We start from the raw sequence: 24,036 nt of genomic DNA on the forward strand, positions 1-24,036 counted from the left end.
GGCCAGTTTGGGTCAGCTGTCCTGTCTGTGTCCCCTCCCAGCTTCCCATGCACCTGGCAGGCCAGGCCAGTATGAGAAGCTGAAAAGTCCTTCACTGCCTAGCAAAAACTATCAACATTGTTTTCATCCCAAATCCAAAACACATCACTATACCAGCTACCAGAAAGAAAATTAACTGTATACCAGCCGAAACCAGGACAAGGAGAATATCTGAAAGAAATTTGAAATGCAGCTCAGACCACTGTGCAAATCTTTTCAAACCTTCACAGAATCACAGAATCACAGAATCACAGAATCACAGAATAGTAGGGGTTGGAAGGGACCTCTGTGGGTCATCTAGTCCAACCCCCCCGCCGAAGCAGGGTCACCTACAGCAGGCTGCACAGGACCTTGTCCAGGCGGGTCTTGAATATCTCCAGAGAAGGAGACTCCACAACCTCCCTGGGCAGCCTGTTCCAGTGCTCCGTCACCCTCAGAGAGAAGAAGTTCCTCCTCATGTTCAGACGGAACTTCCTGTGCCTCAGTTTGTGCCCATTACCCCTTGTCCTGTCACTGGGCACCACTGAAAAGAGCTTGGCCCCATCCTCCTGACACCCACCCTTCAGATATTTGTAGGCATTTATAAGGTCCCCTCGCAGCCTTCTCTTCTTCAGGCTGAACAAGCCCAGTTCCCTCAACCTCTCCTCGTAGTGGAGATGCTCCAGTCCCCTCACCATCCTTGTAGCCCTCCGCTGGACTCTCTCCAGTAGCTCTTCATCCTTCTTGAACTGGGGAGCCCAGAACTGGACACAGTACTCCAGATGGGGCCTCACCAGGGCAGTGTAGAGGGGAAGGAGAACCTCCCTTGTCCTGCTGGCCACACTCTTCTTGATGCACCCCAGGATCCCATTGGCCTTCTTGGCAGCCAGGGCACACTGCTGGCTCATAGTTAACCTGTCGTCCACCAGGACACCCAGGTCCCTCTCCGCAGAGCGGCTCTCCAGCAGGTCCACCCCAAGCCTGTACTGGTGCATGAGGTTGTTCCTCCCCAGGTGCAGGACCCTGCACTTGCCCTTGTTGAACCTCATCAGGTTCCTCTCTGCCCAACTCTCCAGCCTATCCAGGTCACGCTGAATGGCAGCACAGCCTTCTGGTGTATCTACCACAGCTCCCAGTTTGGTGTCGTCAGCAAACTTGCTGAGGGTACATTCTAACTCTTCATCCAGGTCGTTGATGAAGAAGTTAAACAAGACTGGGCCCAGTACTGACCCCTGGGGGACACCACTTGTCACCAGCCTCCAACTAGACTCAGCGCCGCTGATGACAACCCTCTGAGTTCTGCCATTCAGCCAGTTCTCTATCCACTTCACCGACCACTCATCCAGCCCACACTTCCTGAGCTTCCCCAGGAGGATATCATGGGAGACTGTGTCGAAAGCCTTGCTGAAGTCAAGGTAGATAACATCCACAGCTCTCCCTTCGTCTACCCAGCCAGTCATGTCATCGTAGAAAGCTATCAGATTGGTCAGGCATGATTTCCCCTTGGTGAATCCATGCTGACTACTCCTGATAACCTTCTTTTCTTCCATAAGTATTTTTTCTGTCTGTATTCTTTTATAGAATTTTCCCCCCTTTGTTGTCATCTTTGTAGAACTTTATTTTTCATTGTCTTCCTTTCTACACATACCTGTATACAGCCTCTCTCTGCAAGTATGGTCTCCTACATATATAGGTATTGTAGTATATGTGTCCATAGGAAATCAGTATCAATATGGCATGGATGTTGCTTATGTTTATTAATATTACTTAGATCAGCTTTCGTTTCATCCTAAAATTATTAACAAACTGAGAGACAACCATACATGCAGACAGATGTGTGTTGTATTGAAATGTAGACCCTTTTGCAAAACTGATGGTGATAATACTATGTAAATTAAAAAAAAAAAGTAGGCATTATGTCCATTGTAGGTGCTTTTGCTTTGTTTTTGCAGTGTTAGAATTGTACAAATGGGATTATTTCAACTTGAAATTATAACGTTGCTCAAATCCTTGTTGTTTCTGCTGACATCTTGAAAATGATGTGCTTTTTTGCTCAAGTACATGCTTCAAAACCTGCAAAAGTGTTCCAGATATCATATATACTTTCCTAAGTTGTGCATCAAATGTGGTTTGTTTTATTATCCCTTTATTTTTATCTTTAAGGCTCAAGAGCGATCAGAGAGTGGAGAACTGGCATTTATTAAGCAACTAGTCCAAAAATTCCTAATAGTTATTGCTCGTCCTGCTTGCTTACTGGAATGCCTGGTAAGTCCATGCTTACTTTAAGTAGGTTTTTCACTTGTTAGTGTAGGAAAATTTCTGGGTTAGCATTCAAAGCCCTTTACAATTGTTTTTTTGAACCATGTCAAACAACTGGGCAGGGCTTCACTGTTGGTAGGATCATTTTTGCTTTTATTTTAGGAACATGGGACTGGCAGGGAACCTCCTGCAGTTGTGTTTGGTTCCCTGCTGTTGCAAATACTATGTTATAGGATCTCTTTCATCAACTGAGGAAGCTGCAGTTTGAAACCAGTTGGGTTTTCCTGTTGTTTTGTTAGACTTTGCTATTGTCTTGGGAAGACTGCTCCGTAATCGTAATTGCTTGATGGTTTTCCTGTTGTTGTTGTTGTTGTTGTTCTTCTTCTTCTTCCAAGTTTCATAATTTGTGATGCTTCGTCCTTCCCTTCCATGCTTGATAGCTCTCTCCCACCCACTCCTGCCCTCAGTCTCATCATTGTCTGTCTTTTAGCCTCGTAATTCAGGTTCTCTCCTGGTGACCTATTTGCACATTAGTTCATTCTCCCTAAGTACTGTTTTATAGCTACCTAGTCCAAATCTTCATTCACTTAGTTCCCATTTTCTGCCCCTGGGATTTTATCCTAGGTTACTTCTTCTGCCTTATCGTGCTTCAAGTAGAGCTGCTGTGCATCCTGTATCCCTCCTTTTGCTGGGCCTGCTGATGCGAGTGGAAGGACAGTATTGCGAAGCCAGGAGATGAGCTCTGTCTCTTAGTGTTCTGGTGTTTAGTTGCTTCCAGCTGTTTAGCTTTACAGAGCAGCAATTGCAGAGAAAGCCAGCACAGCTGCCTTGGAGTGTTCTTACTTCATATGGGATTTTTAAGAGATTTATGCTGGAATATAACAACTCTGTACAGTACATTTCTTCAGAGGCAGGTAACTTGAACAAATTTAGGCAGATTGTCACAAAAGAACACATTTCTCATGCAAGAAAGTGTTAAGCCTGCCCCATAAAGGTCACTGGAATAATTTGATCTTACAGAAACAATATTGTTGTCTTTCCATAGCTTCCCCCTGGAAACTTTTGAATAATATTGGCTGATATTTTAGAATGTCTGTCTGAAATAGATACTAGGTATGGAAAACTTCAGCCTCTTTAAGAAACTTTGTAGCATTATTCATCTGAATAAAGCTTTTGCAGTTTCATATGTGCCAAGAGCTACTGCCAAATATTGAAAGATTTTCTCCATTTGCACATGGAAAATGAAACGCAAAGTTGGAAAATAAATTCTTTGTTTCTAATTATTTGCATGTGTGTGTATATATGCATATGTGCATATATACACACACATATTCATATGAATAAAAGCATCTGTTTTGAAATTACCTTGACTTTACTAGCAAGTGGAGGAGAAGCTGTATATCTGCCACTGCTGCAGGTAAGATGATGATGTTTTCGTGATGAAGGCGGATAGGAAGTCTTGACACACATAATCACATTGTTGTGTTCTTCAGTGCCAAGGAGTAATATATAAGAGATACAGCTAGGAACAGCATGTCAGATGAGGAGAGTAAGGCTAAAACAGCATATAATGCCTAGTTACTGAATACAGATTTTTAGGCAGTTTAGCAACATCCTGAGACTTTGGGCTAAACAAGAAAGTTTGGGCAGTTCACAGGTTTGTGGTAAATCCATTGGAGTAGGCCGGAGATGATGAAAATTGTTTCATGATGTTGAATTCCCAAGTCCTGGGTAACCTGAGGAGCTAGGACAGGAGCCTTGTGACCTAGCAGGCAGACTAAAGCCCCAGGGAATTATAGCAGGCCAAGAAATGATCTGCAGGGAAGCTAACCATCTTAGCAGCCTTGCCTGGCTTCTGCGGAAATTTTTGACAGAACTGACTTGCTCCAGAAAAAAGTCTGTTTTGTTGCATCAGTGTTTCATAACTCTGACTGGCTCTCCTTCTATTAAACATTGGACCTGTTGTGATCTATGGTTGGCAAGAATATCTTGAAGAATGTAATGGCCATGTGAGAGATGTTTTGGTATAAATTCATACCAGAAGATAGAGAAAGTCTGTTTTCAAAAAAAACAACCAACAAACAACAAACCTTTTAATCTTTCTTGTTCCTTTCAATGCTTTCCTATTTTTATCATTTGTTAAGGTAGTAAAATAAACTTATTTCCAAGGGACTTAAAGGATAGGCAGGGCTTTGAGATGCGGGGTTTTTTTGTTTTGTTTTGTTTGGGGTTTTTTACCTCTTTGAGGCTTGCCTTTTAGGCATGGTGTAAATGATAACATTTGAACTTCGTTGCTCCAATTGTTCCAAATCTAGAAATGAAACATCCTCCTTTGGGAATCAGAAAATGGGAACTAAGTGAATGAAGATTTGGACTAGGTAGCTATAAAACAGTACTTAGGGAGAATGAACTAATGCGCAAATAGGTCACCAGGAGAGAACCTGAATTACGAGGCTAAAAGACAGACAACCCGCTTAAGTTGTATTTTTGGCAATACAGATTTGTTGGTATTGAACTCGGATATCGGATATCTTGGATACTGGCTTGTTAACATACCCATCAGGCATCATAAAACTGACAAATGAGTGTGAATGTAAGTTAACTGGTGAATGAATGAGTTACTGAAAGGCGGTGTAGTTGAAAAGTGGGGGTGAGAGGGGAAAAAAAACAAAAAAAAACCCAAAACACCAAAACCTTGACAACTGCACATTTCACCATGAACATCTTCTTCTCCTAAATTCCTTTATCTGCGACCAGAATATTAATTGTGACATTTGTGGAACTGGTCAGAGCGGGACAGAAGGGGACGACAGGTTAAAATTGTTAAGGTAATCTGTAGAAAGCTAACATAAGTATAGAATCAACAAAGTAAAACGAGGGACATTCTGGCTGAATGGCAGAACTCAGAGGGTTGTCATCAGCGGCTCTGAGTCTAGTTGGAGGCTGGTAATAAGTGGTGTCCCCCAGGGGTCAGTACTGGGCCCAGTCTTGTTCAACTTCTTCATCAACGACCTGGATGAAGAGTTAGAATGTACCCTCAGCAAGTTTGCTGATGACACCAAACTGGGAGGTGTGGTGGATACACCGGAAGGCTGTGCTGCCACTCAGCGTGACCTGGATAGGCTGGAAAGCTGGGCAGAGAGGAACCTGATGAGGTTCAACAAAGGCAAATGCAGGGTCCTGCACCTGGGGAGGAACAACCTCATGCACCAGTACAGGCTTGGGGCGGACCTGCTGGAGTGCAGCTCTGCGGAGAGGGACCTGGGTGTCCTGGTGGACGACAGGTTAACCATGAGCCAGCAGTGTGCCCTGGCTGCCAAGAAAGCCAATGGGATCCTGGGGTGCATCAAGAAGAGTGTGGCCAGCAGGACAAGGGAGGTTCTCCTTCCCCTCTACACTGCCCTGGTGAGGCCCCATCTGGAGTACTGTGTCCAGTTCTGGGCTCCCCAGTTCAAGAAAGATGAAGAGCTACTGGAGAGAGTCCAGCGGAGGGCTACAAGGATGATGAGGGGACTGGAACATCTCTCCTACGAGGAGAGGCTGAGGGAGCTGGGCTTGTTCAGCCTGAAGAAGAGAAGGCTGCGAGGGGACCTAATAAATGCTTATAAATATCTGAAGGGTGGGTGTCAGGAGGATGGGGCCAAGCTCTTTTCAGTGGTGCCCAGTGACAGGACAAGGGGTAATGGGCACAAACTGAAGCACAGGAAGTTCCATCTGAACATGAGGAAGAACTTCTTCCCTCTGAGGGTGACGGAGCACTGGAACAGGCTGCCCAGGGAGGTTGTGGAGTCTTCTTCTCTGGAGATATTCAAGACCCGCCTGGACAAGGTCCTGTGCAGCCTGCTGTAGGTGACCCTGCTTCGTCAGGAGGGTTGGACTAGATGACCCACAGAGGTCCTTTCCAACCCCTACTATTCTGTGATTCTGTGATTCTGTGAAGCAGTGGTATTTTAAAGAAAAGCCCCTTAGGATATATCCTAGCACATTGGAAAGATTGTATGACTGTGTATGAAACCTCTGTGTGAGTGATAAACAAGTCAAAAAAAAAAAAAAAAGGATAAAAAAGAAAAAAAACACGTATGTTTGGTACATTCTGCTTATTTCTGGTTTTTGACTTGGGACTGTTATATTTAAACTCTGATTCATCGGGGCTGTGCTTTATGATTTCTTAAGTATCAGTGCAGGGTCTTCCCGGGGGGGGGGGGGGGGGGGGGGAATTTTGAGAAAGTCTCTCCTGGGATGTATATTGAAACATTGGGAAAAGTAGGGGGAGACCTCCACTCGACAACAGCTTAATACTGTATGGGGTTTGATTTGTTTAAAGAAACATTAGCATGATTTAGGAATTGAATTGGGAATTCGGGAATTGGTTTTTAAAATATTGTGAGGTTACAAGTTCTCTAGTTATTTGGCATTGATCAATCATTTCTGGACTCTGGTTTTGGTGTATGTATTAAATATACTGTATATATTGTTTAAAATGAGCTCTATGTGTATATATATATATAAACATTAGCTGAAGTAGTTTGCCTGTATATATTGTTGTATTGGAGTGATACACAGTTTGTAAACAGAAGGCTTTTAAAAGATCCCTTCTAGGATGCGTGTGCGTGTGTGTTGTGTTAACCAATTGATGGAAAAGTTGAGAAGTTATTTTATTGTAACATGAGCTTCGGAGGGAGGTGATCCCCTCACAAGGAAACAATTGAATTATGATACACTGTTACAATTGATGCGGTTTTGTAGACAATCAGAAAGTATAGGAGATGAAAAGTTTAACGTGGTATTGAGGAAAAAAAAACAAAGGAAAACCCCTCTGGATTTTATGAAGGGTTGTGTAAAGTGATTAGAACAGAAAGGTATCAGGTTACAAGCTTCTTTGCTAGCTGCTACTCTAAATGAAGAAAGAAAAAATGAAAAAAAAAAAGCAAAAGAGTTCTTAGAAGTTGAGAGACAGAAAGATGGAATGAAAAAGGGGGGAAACAAGGTAACTTTTTACAGTATGGACTACTAGTGTAATGTGAGTCAGAATACAATACTCCTATATCACAGGTAAAAAAAAAAAAAAAACAACAAAAAAAACCCTGATGGAACTTATCGGACAGCACAGGATTTAAGAAAAGTGAATAAGATTGTTAAGGACATACACCCTGTGGTAGCTAATCCCTATACTTTACTTACTAAATTACAAGATAATCAAGTATGGTTTACAATATTGGATTTAAAGGATGCATTCTTCTGTCTGCCTTTAGCCAAAGAAAGTCAGAATTTATTTGCATTTGAGTGGGAAAATCCTACCACGGGTAGAAAAACCCAGCTTGCCTGGACAGTGTTACCCCAAGGTTTTAAGAATAGCCCAACAATCTTTGGAAATCAACTAGCACAAGAACTTGAAGCATGGAACCCTCCCTCCAGAGATGGAACCCTTTTACAGTATGTAGATGATTTATTAATAGCAACTGAAACAAAAGCTGACTGTATACAGAGGACTATCAGTTTGTTAAAGTTTTTGGGATTAAATGGGTATCGAGTCTCTCAACAGAAAGCTCAGATGGTGCGGCAACGGGTAACCTACCTTGGATACAAGCTGTCTGGAGGACAAAGAGAACTAGGAACAGAACGGAAAGAGGCCATCTGCAGGACTCCCCTCCCTCAGATGGTAAAAGAGCTCAGGACCTTTCTGGGAATGACAGGTTGGTGCCAGTTATGGATTTATAATTACGGAATAATAGTGAGACCCTTGTATGAACTTTTGAAAGACAACCCCACTCGACTGATCTGGTCCAAAGAAGCTGAAAATGCATTTAAGACACTTAAGAAAGAACTAATGAAGGCCCCAGCTCTGGGCCTGCCCGATGTTACTAAACCCTTCTGGCTGTTTTCTTATGAGAGACAAGGCATAGCTCTGGGGGTCCTAGCTCAACGGCTGGGACCCTACAAAAGAGCTATGGCCTATTTTTCTAAACATCTGGATGAAGTAGGCAAAGGATGGCCAGGATGTCTGTGAGCTGTGGCAGTGGTGGTCTTGAATATTCAGGAAGCCCGAAAATTTACCTTGGGCCAAAAGATCACAGTGCTGGTCTCACACACGGAGTATCAGCTGTACTGGAACAAAAAGGGAAACACTGGCCTTCCCTGTCCCGATTTCTGCAACACCAGGCCATTTTGATTGAATCAGATGATATTAATATTGTAGTAACTAATATTACGAACCCAGCTTCTTTTCTCAGCAGGTCAATCTCTGAACCATTGGTACATGATTGCTTGGAAAACATAGAGACTGTGTACTCCAGCAGACCAGATTTGAAAGAGGAACCCCTGGAACATGCACAGGACTCCTGGTTCACAGATGGAAGAGGCTTTGTCCGACAAGGTATTCGAAAGGCCAGGTACGCAGTGACAACAACAGACGAAGTAGTTGAGTCTCAATCACTACCTCCTGGAACATCAGCTCAAAAGGCTGAAATTATTGCCCTAACTAAAGCTCTGGAGTTAACGAAAGAAAAAAGGATAAATATACGGACAGATTCCAAATATGCTTTTGGACTTGTCCGTGCTCATGAGACAATTTGGAAGGAGCGAGGACTACTAACTGCGCAAGGGAAGCAGATTAAATACACTGAGGAAATCCTTCGCCTATCAGAAGCTGTTCAACTACCAATGAAAGTTGCCATCATGCCCTGCCGAGGACACCTGAAGGGTAACACTGACCAGGAAAGAGGTAACAGGTTGGCTGACTATGAAGCTAAACAGGCAGCAGAGAGAATGCAAGAGATTTTGGCCCCAATTGCAGATAATAGAAATAGAAACCTGAATGACCAAAAAATATTGAGTATTCTAAAGCTGATGAAGAATTAATAGAGGGATTAGGAGGACAAGTTCCATCCCAGGGATGGGCTTACTCAAGTGATGGCAGAATTATAATCCCTGCTAAACAGATATGGGGGGTGGTTAAAGAAGAACACAATAGGACACATTGGGGAGCGGACTCCCTGTATACCTTTTTAAATCAGAAATTAATAGGGAAAAATTTGTATACTACAGTCTGACAAATAACCCAACAATGTGAAACATGTTTAAAAACTAACCCAAATACAGGTAACTGGGTACAATTAGGAAGTATTGGGAAAGGAAGTGTACCGGGAGACCATTGTTTCTCTGAACTGCCAAGAAATGGAGGGTACAAGTACTTATCAGTACTTACGGATACCTTTTCAGGTTGGCCAGAAGCATTCCCTTGTAGAACAAACAAAGCAAGGGAAGTAACTAAGGTATTATTAAATGAAATAATACCTTGATTTGGTGTACCAACAATTATCTCCTCAGATAGGGGGACACATTTTTGTGCAGAAGTAGTGCAACAGGTCAGCAAACTGTTAGGAATCGGTTGGAAGTTACATATGCCCTACAGACCACAAGCCAGTGGGCAAGTAGAAAAGAGGAACCACATGATAAAACAACAGATAGCAAAAATATGCTTAGGATATGCCAGCAGGCTCCCCTCGCTCGGCAACCGGTGGCACAGCCCATCCCCGCCGTCCCCACCCCCGGCGCACCCACCCCACCTGGCCCAACCCAGAAGCGGCTCAGCGAGAACCATCTTCCTTACATTCAAGCCCTTGGTTGGAAAAAGTGTATACAGCTCAATTACTGCAGTAGAATTCCTTGTGGACAAACAGCTGGACTTTATTATCTTTCCAGGGTTCAGATGACCTTTCTAGATGATGTTGTTCACTCGTTGAAAGGTGAAAATATTGGCATCATGACTGAAGAGTTGTCCCCTCTATTTACCTTGTTAAAAGGGGACTCAGATTTGTTATTTTCCCAAATATTGACGCCAAAAGCAAAAACTGTCTTACAAAAAGTTTCAGATAAAATTGCAATTGCCTTTACCTCCAGAATTAATGTGAAGTTACCAATAAATCTGTATATAATGTATATTTTTTTCCAGCTCTGTGCTCTTTTAGGTCAGTTGTGTGATAACGCGCAGGAGTTGAAGACTGGAATGGGTCTTTTTGTCTCATACGTCCATGAAAACATTAACCACAAAGGTAGACATGATAGTGTCCTTAATAGCACAAGGTCAGAATCATTGTCAGCAATTGACAGGACGTGATCCTGATGCTATTTACCTGCCGCTGGCTACAGACGACTTTGTGGTATTAACTAGAGAAACCTTATCGCTGAAAGCCACTCTAGCTGATTATGATACTAATATATGCTAATGAGTTCTCAAAAAAAAAAAAGGGAATGATACGGTACACACATTTAGGTGGAACTGTCCCATGTGCATCTGGCGCTGCAGTAGCGAGTGCCTGCTTTCTAGGGCTCCAGGGTTAAGTTTTGGAGAGTGAATTATTTTGCTGCTTTCTGGTAATAGATTTTGGGTACCCAGGTAGGACCCTGCTCTTGAACATCAATGGTCCGAAGGATTGCAGGACCTCTGGCTGGCACCGAGGGATTCTCGGGGAGAACCTCCGATCCCTGGACCGAAAAGTTCTGAGCAGGGACCATTAATAAGGTATAGGCACTCTTCCATTGTTGTTTCTTGCTGCCTGCCAGTTAGTTGTGGCGAAGGCTTCGTGGTGTTGGGCTGGGTCCCCGGGGACAGGGGAAAGTGCCCTTCCTAAAACAGAACTGAAAAGAAAGTACTCTTCCTGAAACCGAGGCTCGGGAATTTGTCTGTTAGATGTTGAATATTATTGTAAGTCCTTTTCTGTTCATAAGTCTTTGTAATATTTGGATATATGTTGAAAACTCAGTGTGCCTGTGCGTGTGCGGTCACAACTATAATGTGTGGTTTTATGTGTTTGTTGTCATAGTGTTTGTATTTCTGTGATCTGATGGATTTATTTGGTTTCTGTGATCTAACAGATGTGTCTGGACTAAGCAACTGTTTTGTGTCTTCTGGTTTGGTAAGTTCTGCAGGTATTGATTATTTCTGGTTTTTGACTTCAGACTGTTGTATTTGGACTCTGATTTCTCGGGGCTGCGGAATATATGGGGTGATGTTTGCAGACTTATGCTTTTATGTACATTGATTTTAGCCTATATAGTTAATGAGTCATGCTTCTAGATACATTGATCTTAGCCTAGGTGATTAATATGAATAGCAAATACTAACTGTTATGGATGCTTGTATGTGTGATGAGTATACCTATAACCCAAGTGCAAATTTATTGAGCTTATATCATTGATCCACCATTATTTTGACCCCTGACATGGTGGGATGCATCCCCTCCAATTGGCAATAATGATATGTTGTGGTCAGGCGGTGCTTGGGTCCCACCATCCACACAGGAAGAAAACTGGATGCAAGTAAATCAATCTACACCCATATGTTAGATAACAGATTTGCCATCAATATGTACCATACTCAGTCTAATTTGACCCTTCTTTACACTCAGCAGGTTATGGTATGCACTTCACATCTATATGTCTCTTCATTATCATTTGTGTTCTTATGTTTGTTTTTAGTGTTGCACTGTGGCGGGGCTGTTACTTGACCACAATGCCAATAGTGATGCTTACGCATGTCAATGTAGCGCTTGCTTTAAATTCATTAAATAAGAACAGGGAAGATGTAGAGGAATGGGACAAAAGCAGATTGCTGTAATAAACAGAAGAGAAAAATGCTGAAGTAAACAGGACTTGTGGATGTGCTGAAAGAGCTGAGTACATGATAAGGAGCTAAAAAACAGAGGTTGTGTACTGTCAGCCAGTGCATGGACAGTGCGTGATAAGCAACCTTATTGGCTGACCTGGCGTATGATATGACTACGGATTGGACAGAAGTAGAATAGAGACCCTCGTGCAAATAGCTGCCTTACCGGGATAGAAATTTCCCAGGGAACTAACGTCCGGGTAAAGATATATAAAGCACTGCTTGCAAAATAAACTTTGTCTCACTTGCACCACAAGCTGAGTTCGTGCCATCATATGCCACACTTGGAGATGCCTTAAAAGTTATTAGACAAGTACTACAGATGGGACAGCATGTTTAACTATTCCAGAAAATTGTCACCTCTCAGGTTTCCTGTTCTTCATTTAGTTTTGTTCTTATGATAGTTTAAAATGAAATTTTAAATCTTTGTTTCTAGAAATAGCTCAGCTAGCTAACTGTTACGATGGGACAGCAGAAACTCTGGAAATGGATGAATCAATAAGTGTAAGTTTTACTGTTATGGTACTGCTTTTGCTGAATATGAGCAAGGAAAAATAAATGTGTTGGGTGTCTCCCATCCATCATCGTCCATCCATCCCTCCCCCCCGCCTTGTATTTTCTCTCAATATGTGTAAATGGATTGAATGGAACAGTGGTTAATCCTCAGACTAACACCATGGTGCTCAGCAGACAGAAGGCTTGCAGAAAAAATTATAACAAAACTTTCCTACATATTGCAATATCTTAAGCTTCCATGAAGTTAGTGTTCACCATGTGGAGAATGTTTTGCCACAAATTCTACCACTTCTTCCTTTATTTCTGTTTAATTAATGTATTTTCATTTTAGAAGGACATTGAAATCCTTTAATAAAAAATAAAGTATTTTAAACAGATTTTAAGACAGTCCATTTACAGAGGCAGCTAATGATCAAATTAAGAGTTTGAACAGATCCAGTGAAGAGATGAGGAAGAAATGAGCAAGTTAGCAAATAGCCTGGATTCAGAAAGTTAGTTTGCTATCTGGAGGATTGTGCATTGTTCTTCTTAATCTGTGTTTGGAAATATTTTACTACAGTAATGGGTATCATACAGTAATATTTTGTCAGACGCTTGTTCAGGTTGGCAAAAGAAAAATGAGTTGGAGGAGTTGATTAGGCTGAATACTGTAGGCTTAAATGCCCTCGATTTAAATTCTTGTTTTTAAAAGTTGATTCTTATACACTGGATTTCAGTCAGCAGAGTAAATGCAGTTCTGTCAATTCAGTGTCAATTCTCAGTGCAAGTGGATAGAAAAAGCAAGTGCAATTTTGGTGGATGCATAGGTAATTCAGTGGTGCTTTACAGGCATTTACAAATGTTGGTAGAGTTTAAAATATAAGCATGGAGTATCTGTTAAACTACTTTTGATATGCTAAAAAAAACAAAAAAAAAAGACATCATCCTCTGGTAAATGTCATATTATCTTGACATAATTTCTGATTTTCTGGAAAAATGTCACCTATAAAGGCTTCCAGAGTTGTGACATGAAGGATGTTTCTTACTCTGCTGCTTTCGTTCATCTGCATTTAAAATACTGTATTAGGCCTGAGTGTTATTTAGTGGAAGGATACTGACAAATTGGAGAAAAGTCAGAAAGAATAACTAAGAGGCTTAATGGAAGTGCTGAAGTGCTTAGGAGAATCTAAGGTGGAAAATGGCTTAGCAATAGCTTAAGAAACTGTAACTGTAAAGTCATTTGTGTTGTACAAATGTTGAAGAAATAAAGGAAGGATAATGCAGTGTAATAAAGGAACATAACTGGGGGAGGTGATGAAATTAAATTGGTAAAGAAAAATATAGGATGAATATTTGGAAACATTTTCTCATAAGTGTAGTTATGGAATAAATACACATGGGAAGTTGCAGGAAGCATAACTTAAAAGTAAAGCAAAGGACCATTCAAAATCATCATAAATATGCAATTAGGAAGAAATGGCAGGCAAGTGGGCTAAGCAATTTAATAAATCTCTCTGCTCCTGTGTAATTCATTCCATTGACCTATTCACTAATCTTCTTGCACCGAATTATTTCTTTAGCAAGCATTTCATTGAAAATGTTCCAACCAGGACTACTTTCAACCTTAACTATTACCAAAGTGCCTAGAAAGGATCACAGAACTTTTCGAAGATTTGGAAAACATCTTGAAAAGGATCTTGTGGGTTTGGAATACTGAATTTGGAAGTCCCATCCCCTCATCAGTCATCCCCCCTCCCCACCCCTCAATTCTATTTTGCACTTAGATCTTCAACATTAATTAAAAATTAAAGCTAGCAAAATGTTGTACAGTACTCAGGACAACTCCATTTTGAAAATATGCTGGTATACAAGTAGGTGAATGTGGCCTCTGTAATGGTACAATTATTGTATTTTTATCTTCCATATTTTTCTCTTTCATTTTGTGTCTCTTTTCACAGTTCATCCTAAGTTATATCACAGTCTATCCTAACATTAGTTAGAAATGTACAAAATTTTATTTGAATGAACGAGAGCTTATCTACACTTTGTTACTACCAGGCTGTACTGACAGAGTCATGGGAAAATGGGAAAGCAATGCCCAATGAATGCCTGGTGGGATTCACAGAAGTGCATAACTCTATATAGGAATTGCCAGTAACTCCTTTACCAGAAGCCTTTGTCTCTGCTGTAACCCTAACATGTAGATGAGTGGACAGATAGTTATGGTATAACAGATATCTTTTTGATGAAAAAGTAGCTTTGCTTCCTGAACTCCTTTGGTCCCTCACTGTGCTAGCTGTGTGGCTAACTGGCTAGAGTTTTTAGCTGGTTCATCAGGGTGTGACAGCCTGGTGATAGCTGGTTTTTTTTGTTTGTTTTTTATTTTTCCCTGACTTTGAAAAAAATACTGTATTAATTTGTTCTTTCTCCTCTTTTACTTTGCAGAGCTCAAATACCTCACTGAAGCTGCAGAGGAAACCTCAGGAAAGTGATTTTGAAACAATTAAACTGATTAGTAATGGAGCTTATGGGTGAGTAATCCATGAGTGCAACAGCTCTTTTGCATTTTATTTTTGCATAACTTCCCATTGTTTCTTATTGCAGGGATGATTACGTGAGGGAGTTTGTTTTCACTGCTGCTTCTTTAATTCTGCTTTCCTGTTTTGTTGCTAAGACTTGAAGTTCACAAGAAAAACTTTTTGGAAAGCCTGTTAGCCAATAATGAATTACTGTGTACTGTATTAAATTAAAATACTAAATATTACATCATACAGATTTTTCAGAAGTAGGTATCATGTAATGCCAAAGATGAAATCTGAATAAACCAAAAGGCATATTTAAAGCCACCTTTATAATACTGGAAGCAGCCTATGTTTGTGGAAATATGAAACAGAACAAAACTGCATCTGTAGGGAGACAGACTGTTAAAAATGAGTGCTTACTTGACCTAAAAATAATAGTGAAATGGAAACAAATCTCCTTAAGTAGGGCTGCACTCTTTTGTTGCTTCTCCATGGACACTCTTCTATCCTCAAATTTTACCCAGTTATCTTTTAAGGAATTGCTGTTCCTTGGCTAGTTTCCGAGTACTTGGAAAGCATGCAACGTACTGCCCAGTGGTTTGTGAGTCATCTGGAGATATCATGGAAGACCAAAAGAAAATTGTGTTAGCCCAGGCCTTAAGTGAACATGAAATGTTTTCTGGAAGTACTGAACAGGGATTGTGTCTACCAGCAGACACAAGTCTGTCTTCAGTCTCCTTTTCTGATCATATACTATCTATTAGACCCTTGATTGGCTCCTTATCTGCACTGAAATGTATTAAGACAGGAACTGTTGATCTAACCTGCAGGACGAGGAGAAATGTATTGGTTCAAAAAAGAGGGGTTTCCATCTTGAGGTGAGGAGCCCATCACCAAATGAGGCTGTGTCACAGCACAGCAGTGAAGGAGAGGGCTGTGCTGCTTTCCAGCACGGACCCCATTAGACTGACTCAACTCTGCGCTGCCTCTGCTAGAGGTAGGTAGCAGCAGCAACCTGATAGGACTAAGCACTTTTTGAAGAGACCCTGGACATGGAAGAGAAAGCACCTCCAATCTACCCACTGGAGTTTTGTATGCCTTTTTAATGGCCTGAGGATGATGGGCACATTAATGTCTCCTCTGATCAGATTTAGTTAAAGGTAACCCTGAGCTCTTGATGGAACAGGAGGCATTTAGTACTGCCTGGTATTGTTGGTCATGATAGCTTGTGTACAGGCTATTACTTGTGTCCAGACCTGCTTACATAGCTCAGCAAAAAGCCTGAAGGAAATAGTATAATTTGCATTAAAGTTATGTAAATATCCAAATACAACTTCTCAGTATTCAACCTCTCCACAATTCATTTTCTCAGAATTTCTCTCTAGGCAAACTCATTACTTACCATATGCCAGCTTCTCCCAATTACCCCAGGACTTGAAAAGTCTTTCTTCCAACAGTAGCTGCTGCTCCCCTCCCTGGCTGCATCCCTTTCTCCTTCCCTTGGCAGATGCTTAGTCCCTTCCCTTCTCCCTTTCATCTCCTACCCAGTTTCCTCTGTCTTACTGGAGGAGGATAAGAACTGTGTGGGCTCAGTCCCTGTCAGAGAAAAGGGTGTATGAGTCAGTGCACCTGCCCAGCTTCCCAGAAGTTTGAGTATGCTGGGGGATGGGGAAAGGAGGGAGTGGCTGCAGAAGGGCATGCTGCAACCAGCAGCACGAGGCCAGCTACCAGAAGTCAGAGGTGTCGCCTTCGTTGGCGTGGCGACCTGGTTCAGGGACGGCTCGGCGACCCACCCCTCGGCCGCTCGGGTCATCAGCACGCAGACACCAATGTGGTGGACGGCAAATGGCGTTTATTGATAAATAACACAGCGTTATATAGCCTAGGTTTACAGCATCTCTTCCGTCTGCTTACTTCACGGGTTAAACGCTATTGGCTATTAGGACGGGGGGGGGACACTACCTTTCCGTACAGCGCGACATCTTCAGACCACCAAGCCTTAACTACCCACACAGAGGTTCAGTAGGCCTGTGGTTCTTGCTCCATAGGTATTACAACCAAAAGGAGCCCTGATGAGCCATGTCAGGGTTTAGCCCCGGCCGGCAACAAAGAACCACATGGCCGCTCTATCACCCCTCCCCCCGATGGGGCAGGGAGGAGAATTGGAAGAAAAAGGCAAAACTCATGGGTGGGGATAAGGGCAGTTTAAAAGAACAGCAAAGGAAGTGAACAGTAACAACAATAATACTGATAGAAAGAATATTCAAAAGCAAGGGAATACATAGGGCAATTTTCTCACTGCCCAACGCACTCCTGAGCAATGATTAACCTCCTCCTGGCCAGCTCCCCCCTTCAAAACTGAGCATGATGTCACATGATATCAAATACCCTGTTTGTCTGGCCAGTTTGGGTCAGCCTTCTCAGCTGTGTCCCCCTCCTGGCTTCTTGTGAAAATTAACCCTATCTCAGCTGAACCCAGGAAAAGCCATTAGGAAATATAGACTGGAGACAACTATCCATTTGAAACAAGAGACAAGTAAGGATCTGAAAAGGTAGAAAAGAAAGGATGAAAAGCGAAGGCCTTCTATGGTATGTATGATGTAGTCATGTAGGATTTTTTTCTCAAAAAATAAAGTTTAAAAGGGAACACATCATGACTCCCTAAATACTTTTTAATCCAACTACAAAATAGAGTACAATTAAGTAATAATAGCTGTTCCATCTGTGAATAAAAAGCAGTAAACTGCCCCATAGGCGTTTATTGCAAGTATAAGCAGCTGAAATAAAAGTTATTTTTGTTATGCTACAAGGATTTTTTTTTCCTCTTCCATGTTTTTCTAGGCCATTAATTTTTTGAAATAACTTAAACATGTGAATTCTGCCTGTGCTTCTTTGATTTATTCTCACAAATACATCAGTGGGCATATTTTGTGCTCCGACTTATTAAAGATTTAGTATGCTATTGTAATATTTTATTTATTTTGAGGATATAATGGAGGGTTTCATTCTGAACCAATTTAAAAAAAAACCCATACATTCTGATGTCTGATTTTGCTGTGGTGTTTTTGTCTTCGTTAGTGAAATGGAAAGCTTTGCTTGACAGGGTAATTGCTGGTCTTGGCATGCTGTAGCATAGAGTGTTCAGATATGTTAAACTTGATAAGTTTAAATATAAACTGTTGGTTTTGTGAAGGTTTGAGTAAATATCTTAGCAGTTCTCTGCTTTTAATTGGTTGAGTAAACTCATTTGTAGTGCAATGAAATGACTATGTGGTAGATGACATGGTAGGCTTTTGGGAGTGGCTAGGAATATACAATAAGTTTAACAAGCTGTGAATTGGTGAACATGTAGGATGCTGGCCAAGTCATTAATGGTTTCACAAGCTGTCTATCTGTCTTCTTTCAGCCAGCCAAAACTTTTCATACTTCCCAAATGTTAAACTTTTACTGGAATCACAGCAACATTTTTCCATATCGCAGCTTCCAAGTGGTAGCAGGTAGTAGTAGTCCATCTCTTCAAGTTGGCATCAGCCTGCTTTCTTGAACCAGCCCAACAAAATAAAGATTACATTTGATTTCAGGGGAGCAAGTGATGTTAGTTCAGTTGTTCTTCACTAAGGTGTAGCTAACTATCTGCTTAAAGCAAATACATAATACCACTTTTGCATCTGCCTGGAATGCTTTTAGTTCTACAAAGATGGTAATGTCAATGTGTACATGTCATACTGGCTAATGGTGTCATGTGATAAATTTAATAACTCTCAGAGGCAGCGTTGGCTTGAGCACATGCTGTCCCTAACCTGTGAGTACTCATTGCTGTCCCTTCTCCACCTGACTGACAGTACTTGCTCCTGTGTAGTTGCATTGGGAATGGGACTAAGAAAGTTACCCAGCTGCAGAATAAAACCCTGTCAATCAATCAGATTAATTCTTAATCAGCCTGGAAACCACCAGTTCAGAAGTGGAAGGGGTTGGGGAGAGCAGCTTTATAGGTTCACTTAAGTAGCACCACCTCTGGTCAAATAAACTGCATTCCTTCTTTTCCGTTTACTCTTGTGGGGGACTGGTCTATACAGAGTAAGGCTTTGATTCCTAGAAGCCTATGACTTTAAAGACTGGCTTAAAAAGTAGAGGCTGGCAATTTCTGTGCTAGGGAATATATATTTATCATTCATTGTGGACTTAATCAAAATGGTGAACTTTGAACTCATGGACTTTATTGCCCTTAGTGAGCCTCCCTTTCCAGTACAGCGCAGGCCTAGTTCCTTATCTTTCTTCTGTAGCTAATATATGTGTGAGGATCTAATATTTGCAGCTAATGCAATCCTCTCGGTGGTAGAGAAAGGTTGTTACTGTGTTGAAAGTCTCAAATTCTGTCCTTCCTGAATGTACAGCATGCTACAAACTGGTGAGGAACTCAATTTCTCAAGTGTTTCTTTTGAAAATATGGAACAGTTCTTACTGAGTTTCCCATAGGAAATCCGGACAGCAGTTTCATCATTTTGCACCTGTGTTTACTAGCTGCTGTAAAGATAGAAGTTGCTACTGTTAGATATGGAGAAGTGGTTTTATTCGCCAAAATCTATGTGAAGTACTGAAACAACTAGGGCTAGTACCAGTTGTGAGAGAAGAATCATGGCCATCATGTTTTCTTCATATGGCCAGCATCTCATTTGCTGCTAGGCAGACTAGGATAAGTCTGAAATGTTGCTGAGAGGAGGCTGTGTGCATTGTCCTGGGGCTCAGAAGACCCCACACTGCACTGGATGCTCATGTTAGGAGTGCTGCAGTGCTTTAGACAGCATTTCCCCCACCCGCAAATCTGATCTGGTCATGGGCATTGTCTAGCTAGGAGGTGGTGCAGTGTTGCTTGTAAATTCTGATCTTAAATAACTATCTGTAAACTTTACCATATTTCCATAACATAAATTACAGCCTTGAAAATGGCTCACTACACTGGAGACAACATTAGACATAACTCCAGGGCAGTACAGAATTCAGCAGTCTCTTCTCAGGAAATTGCTTGTGAAAATGAAGCATCTTCCTGGTTAGCTGCTGTAGCTTTTAAACAGCAAGTACAGTACCTACATTTCCACAAGAAGTTCAAGGTCCTTTGACAAACTAGAGAATTGGGTCAAAGCAAGCAACACAGCTGGATTAGCCTGAATGTAGACTAGATTGTAAAATGGCTCTAAAAGTTGAAGTTACTGAAGAGCTGTACACTAGGCCTGAAGCCTGTAAGTAACTTAGAGAAAAAATAGGAATCTTGGTTGAGGGACAGATTGCATAACAGTTAAGTTGGAGCAATTCAGGAACCCAGTTAAATGTTTTCGCATTTTTTTTTTTGGTCATCTTAACACGTGTGTTGCGGCGGGATCTAGGACTCGACCAATATGATCCATAACAGTCAACTTTATTAGCAGAGAATCTGGATTATATAGACAGCACTCGGTACAGCACTCGGTTATGATTGGTCACTATTCATAGAGCATCTATTGATAGAACACCTGTTTACCCGCAGCTGGCCTTGGAGCATCTGTTTATCCACAGCCGGCCTCTTGATGGCCTTGAGGCCTGTGCTGCTACAGACCGATCAAGTCCATATTCAGAGTGTCTGGGTTGCTCACAATATGTCCCTGTTCTTCCAGAAATCCCACACATGTGCACAGTGTTTTGTATTTGTGCTTAGCTAAAGGTATTTTAGAGATACTTTTTCAAGTTGAGATTTATGTTGGAAGTGGAAGAAGGTGATGTTTGGATAATGCCTTAGTTTATGATTTTCTTTATTTGTCTTGAAAAGTAAACTTGCTTTGTTGAAATACAGCATCCATACAATATAGAACACTTGTGCACCTGTTGAGATCCATACAGTAAAATCAGAGGATGTTTTGGAAATCTCTTGTTGCCATGTTATGAAAACAGAAAGGGGGAGGTAGGAAAGCAAATTCTTTTTTTGAAAACATAGGAGGTTGCAGCAACACCACTCTGTGTCTTTGCAGGCAGGGAGGGCATAGCACTGTCATTGAATGGATTGACAGGGCAATCAGATGTTCTGGATGTTCTTAACACATTGCTTTTGTGTTAAATGAATCCTCAAATTTATGATTGTCTTTATAATGTACTGAAAATCGTAAGCTGCATTTGAAGATCAAGGCCAAGAAACTGGTAGTGAGGTATTGTGCTCTCTTAAAAGCACGTATAAAACAGAGATAAACTTCCGCCTAATGCTCTAGCTGTAACATTCTGTAAAGTAAAGAACAGAGAGAGATGTGGGAAAGTGGACCTGTAGGGGAAAAAGAAAAGGTGCAAGTTCAATGCCAGGATTAGGAGAATGTAGCAAGATGACAGCTTTGAGAAGAAGAGTGAAGGGAAACTGGAAGGCCATCACAATCTACATGATAATTTATTATACAATAACAAACAGAAGCATACTTCAAAGATGGCAAATTGGGGTTCAAAATTACCCAAGACAAAGTTATTATGCGCCAGAGCTCACTGAGGTTGTTCCCATAATTTTCCTTCAAAGTTCAGCCTCTTCAGTGTCTCAGCAGATGTGAGCTTTACTCCAGGTTTTCCATTTAGATTAAGTTGAAGCCCCACTTCTGTGCAGAAACATGGAAGATTTCCTGTTTCTCTCTTCTTTTTTTTTTTTTTTTTTAAATGTCTAGGCAATTTACATCTTTCTTTAACTGTTTCTCTTTGGGAAGATTTCCTTTTCTATCTATAAATTCTAATATGATCTTTCGAATTGTGGAAGCTGAGAACACAAGTGTCGCAGGCAGTCCTGGGCGCAGTTGTTGCAATGTGCTTAGTTTAGTGTACTGGTAGGCTGGGGAAATGGCATCACTGCTGCAAACTGGGAGCGTCCTGGAGGACGAAAGGAGGTCTTCTGCAGGAATAATGTGCTGCTGTCTAGGACATAGGGTTTTTTCTAAAGCATAAATGCTTTTTGCTCAGGTTACTGTGATATACAGCAGAGGATGTGAATAAGTAATGATAGACATTTTTATACATTGAAGATAATTTAAAATCACTTTGTATAGTGCAGTGTATGCATCTATAAACATGAGAGAGACAATTGTATTGCAGTTGTCTTGTGAGTTTGGTACACTTGAACTAAACAATTTTTTTCTGAGGAATTGTGGATAACTGAATCCTAGTGAAAATTTATACAATTACCTGCCTGTGACTATAAGACTGGAGAATACAGCTTAAAGAGCTGGGGAAACATAACCAGCATGTCCCACGTATTTACTGGATTGGATAGTTCTTAGAACTTACTAGTTCTTCATCTTTAAATAAGGTAGTAATGACCTTACAGATCCACGTGATCGTGCTGTAATAATATCCTCTGGTTAATATCTGCCTTTCAAGAGTTCATCTTGACATGCTCTCCAAATTAAAACTCTGAGAAAGATCCACATACCAAATGCTCGGCCAGTCCTCAGTTCATTCATATAACTTTTTTTTTTTTTTTTTTTTTTAAAGATTGAAGCTTTAGGCACCTGAAGGGCTGAAGGGCTTCCTTTTCTGCATGCCAGGAGCGTACAAGGGGACTGAAATAAGGAAAAGAAAAGATGAGATTAAGAAGCTAAGACTGACTGACAGGAGATAGCAACAAGAGAGGGGAAAACCAGAATGTAAAGGAAAGAAAAGCAAAGGAAAAAAGTTGTAAGGAAGGGGTGAAGAGAGAAATGAGTACGAGGGGAGCAGAAGGAAGAGGTGCAGGATGAAAGGTGTGAAACCAGCAGGGAGGAGTAATGGAGCTGAATAACTCTGTCTTTATTCCAGCTTGGGAGGGGCAAGAGGGAGTGAGACTTAGTAGGATGTACTAAGGGTGGGGTTTGTCTTTGGGTTTTGCCCAAGGTGGTTTTTCCCCTACTTTCATAATGGTGTAATGTCTCTTACCTGCCCTACCCTCAGACAAGAACAAAGGATTAATGAAAGCTTTTGGAATCAGTAAGAGAAACTTTCTTGTCTAGAAAAAGTTTTCCTCCACAAAGGAAAGCAGAAACAGTATTGATGTTTTTTGGTGTCTGTAACTTCGGTAGCTGTGTGAAGACCTTCATAAAAACGGTAAGGCAAGAACTGCTTTTTGTGTTTAAATAATTGTATGCTGATAATAGGACCTCATGGGGGCAACAAATTGAATTTAAAAACTACATAATTGAGTCCCATTTTTTTCCCTTCTATTTTCTCCTTTTTGTCCCTTCTTTCCATAAACACTCACTACTGTGGTAATTATATACTGGAGATGCTATAAGCATTAAATGCTACAAAGTAGATTTCAAGCGAGGCAAACATTTTCAGGATTTGCCACAAGGGATTTTGAGAAATGCAGCAGTCATGTCCTGTGTCAGTGTTTCGTGGCAGAGTGATTCTTTCTCCTGAGCCTTGAAAGTAAGAAGGCTTGCCCACATGAGGTTTTCTTTCACTTTGCTTCCCCCACTGCCTTGACTTATCTAACCAAGCTTATAGGAAACTTTGTACCCGGTACACCAGTGGAAATTCTGCATGTCAAGATACATCTTAATCCCACATTACGACGCAGTTAATGCAGTGGTCTTTGTTTCGGATTACCTACTGGTGACCTATGCCTGATATGGATCAGTGTTGATGTCAGGTACTGCACAAGTATAGAAAATTTTGTACCTGACAATGAGGGAGCCACCCCATTGAGCAACCTCTGAACAACCTTCATGAGAAATCTGTGACGTTTTAAAATCCCCTGGACCAGAGTCTGAGTCATAATTACCTGACAGCACACTTACAGAACAAACATTTGTCAGAATGATTTATAACACTGTGCCATAGCTGGGGTTTGCATTTAAATCTGTGCCGATGGATACGTCCAAAATCGGTCTGAGCTGAGAGAGTTTGCTGTATCTGTTGGAGGGGGCATTTGCTAACATTTGTTTGTTTTGGTTTTTGGAGGGAGGGAGGCTGGTTTTTTTTCTAATTTGTGTACTAATTTGTTTTGACTCAGACTTATCCGGGTTATGAAACAAAATGAGGTCTGGAGCCATTCTCTAATGTGAAAGACTGGTCAACTACATTAGATTAAACCCAAGTCTTTTG

At 41.3% G+C, this 24,036-nt stretch overlaps 1 protein-coding gene across 1 annotated transcript in view; it reads left to right on the forward strand.

Moving 5' to 3' along the window:
• Positions 1-2,276: 2,276 nt before the first annotated feature.
• The window catches only part of LOC142365520 (microtubule-associated serine/threonine-protein kinase 4-like), a 59,529-nt gene continuing 37,769 nt past the window's right edge, over positions 2,277-24,036 (forward strand). The window contains exons 1-4 of the mRNA XM_075446334.1: positions 2,277-2,283; positions 12,378-12,445; positions 13,149-13,301; positions 14,882-14,967. Coding sequence (XP_075302449.1) covers positions 2,277-2,283; positions 12,378-12,445; positions 13,149-13,301; positions 14,882-14,967 — 314 coding nt within the window. The remainder of the gene's footprint in view (positions 2,284-12,377; positions 12,446-13,148; positions 13,302-14,881; positions 14,968-24,036) is intronic.

This window comes from Opisthocomus hoazin, chromosome W (assembly GCF_030867145.1).
Source record: "Opisthocomus hoazin isolate bOpiHoa1 chromosome W, bOpiHoa1.hap1, whole genome shotgun sequence".
Taxonomy (NCBI): domain Eukaryota; kingdom Metazoa; phylum Chordata; class Aves; order Opisthocomiformes; family Opisthocomidae; genus Opisthocomus; species Opisthocomus hoazin.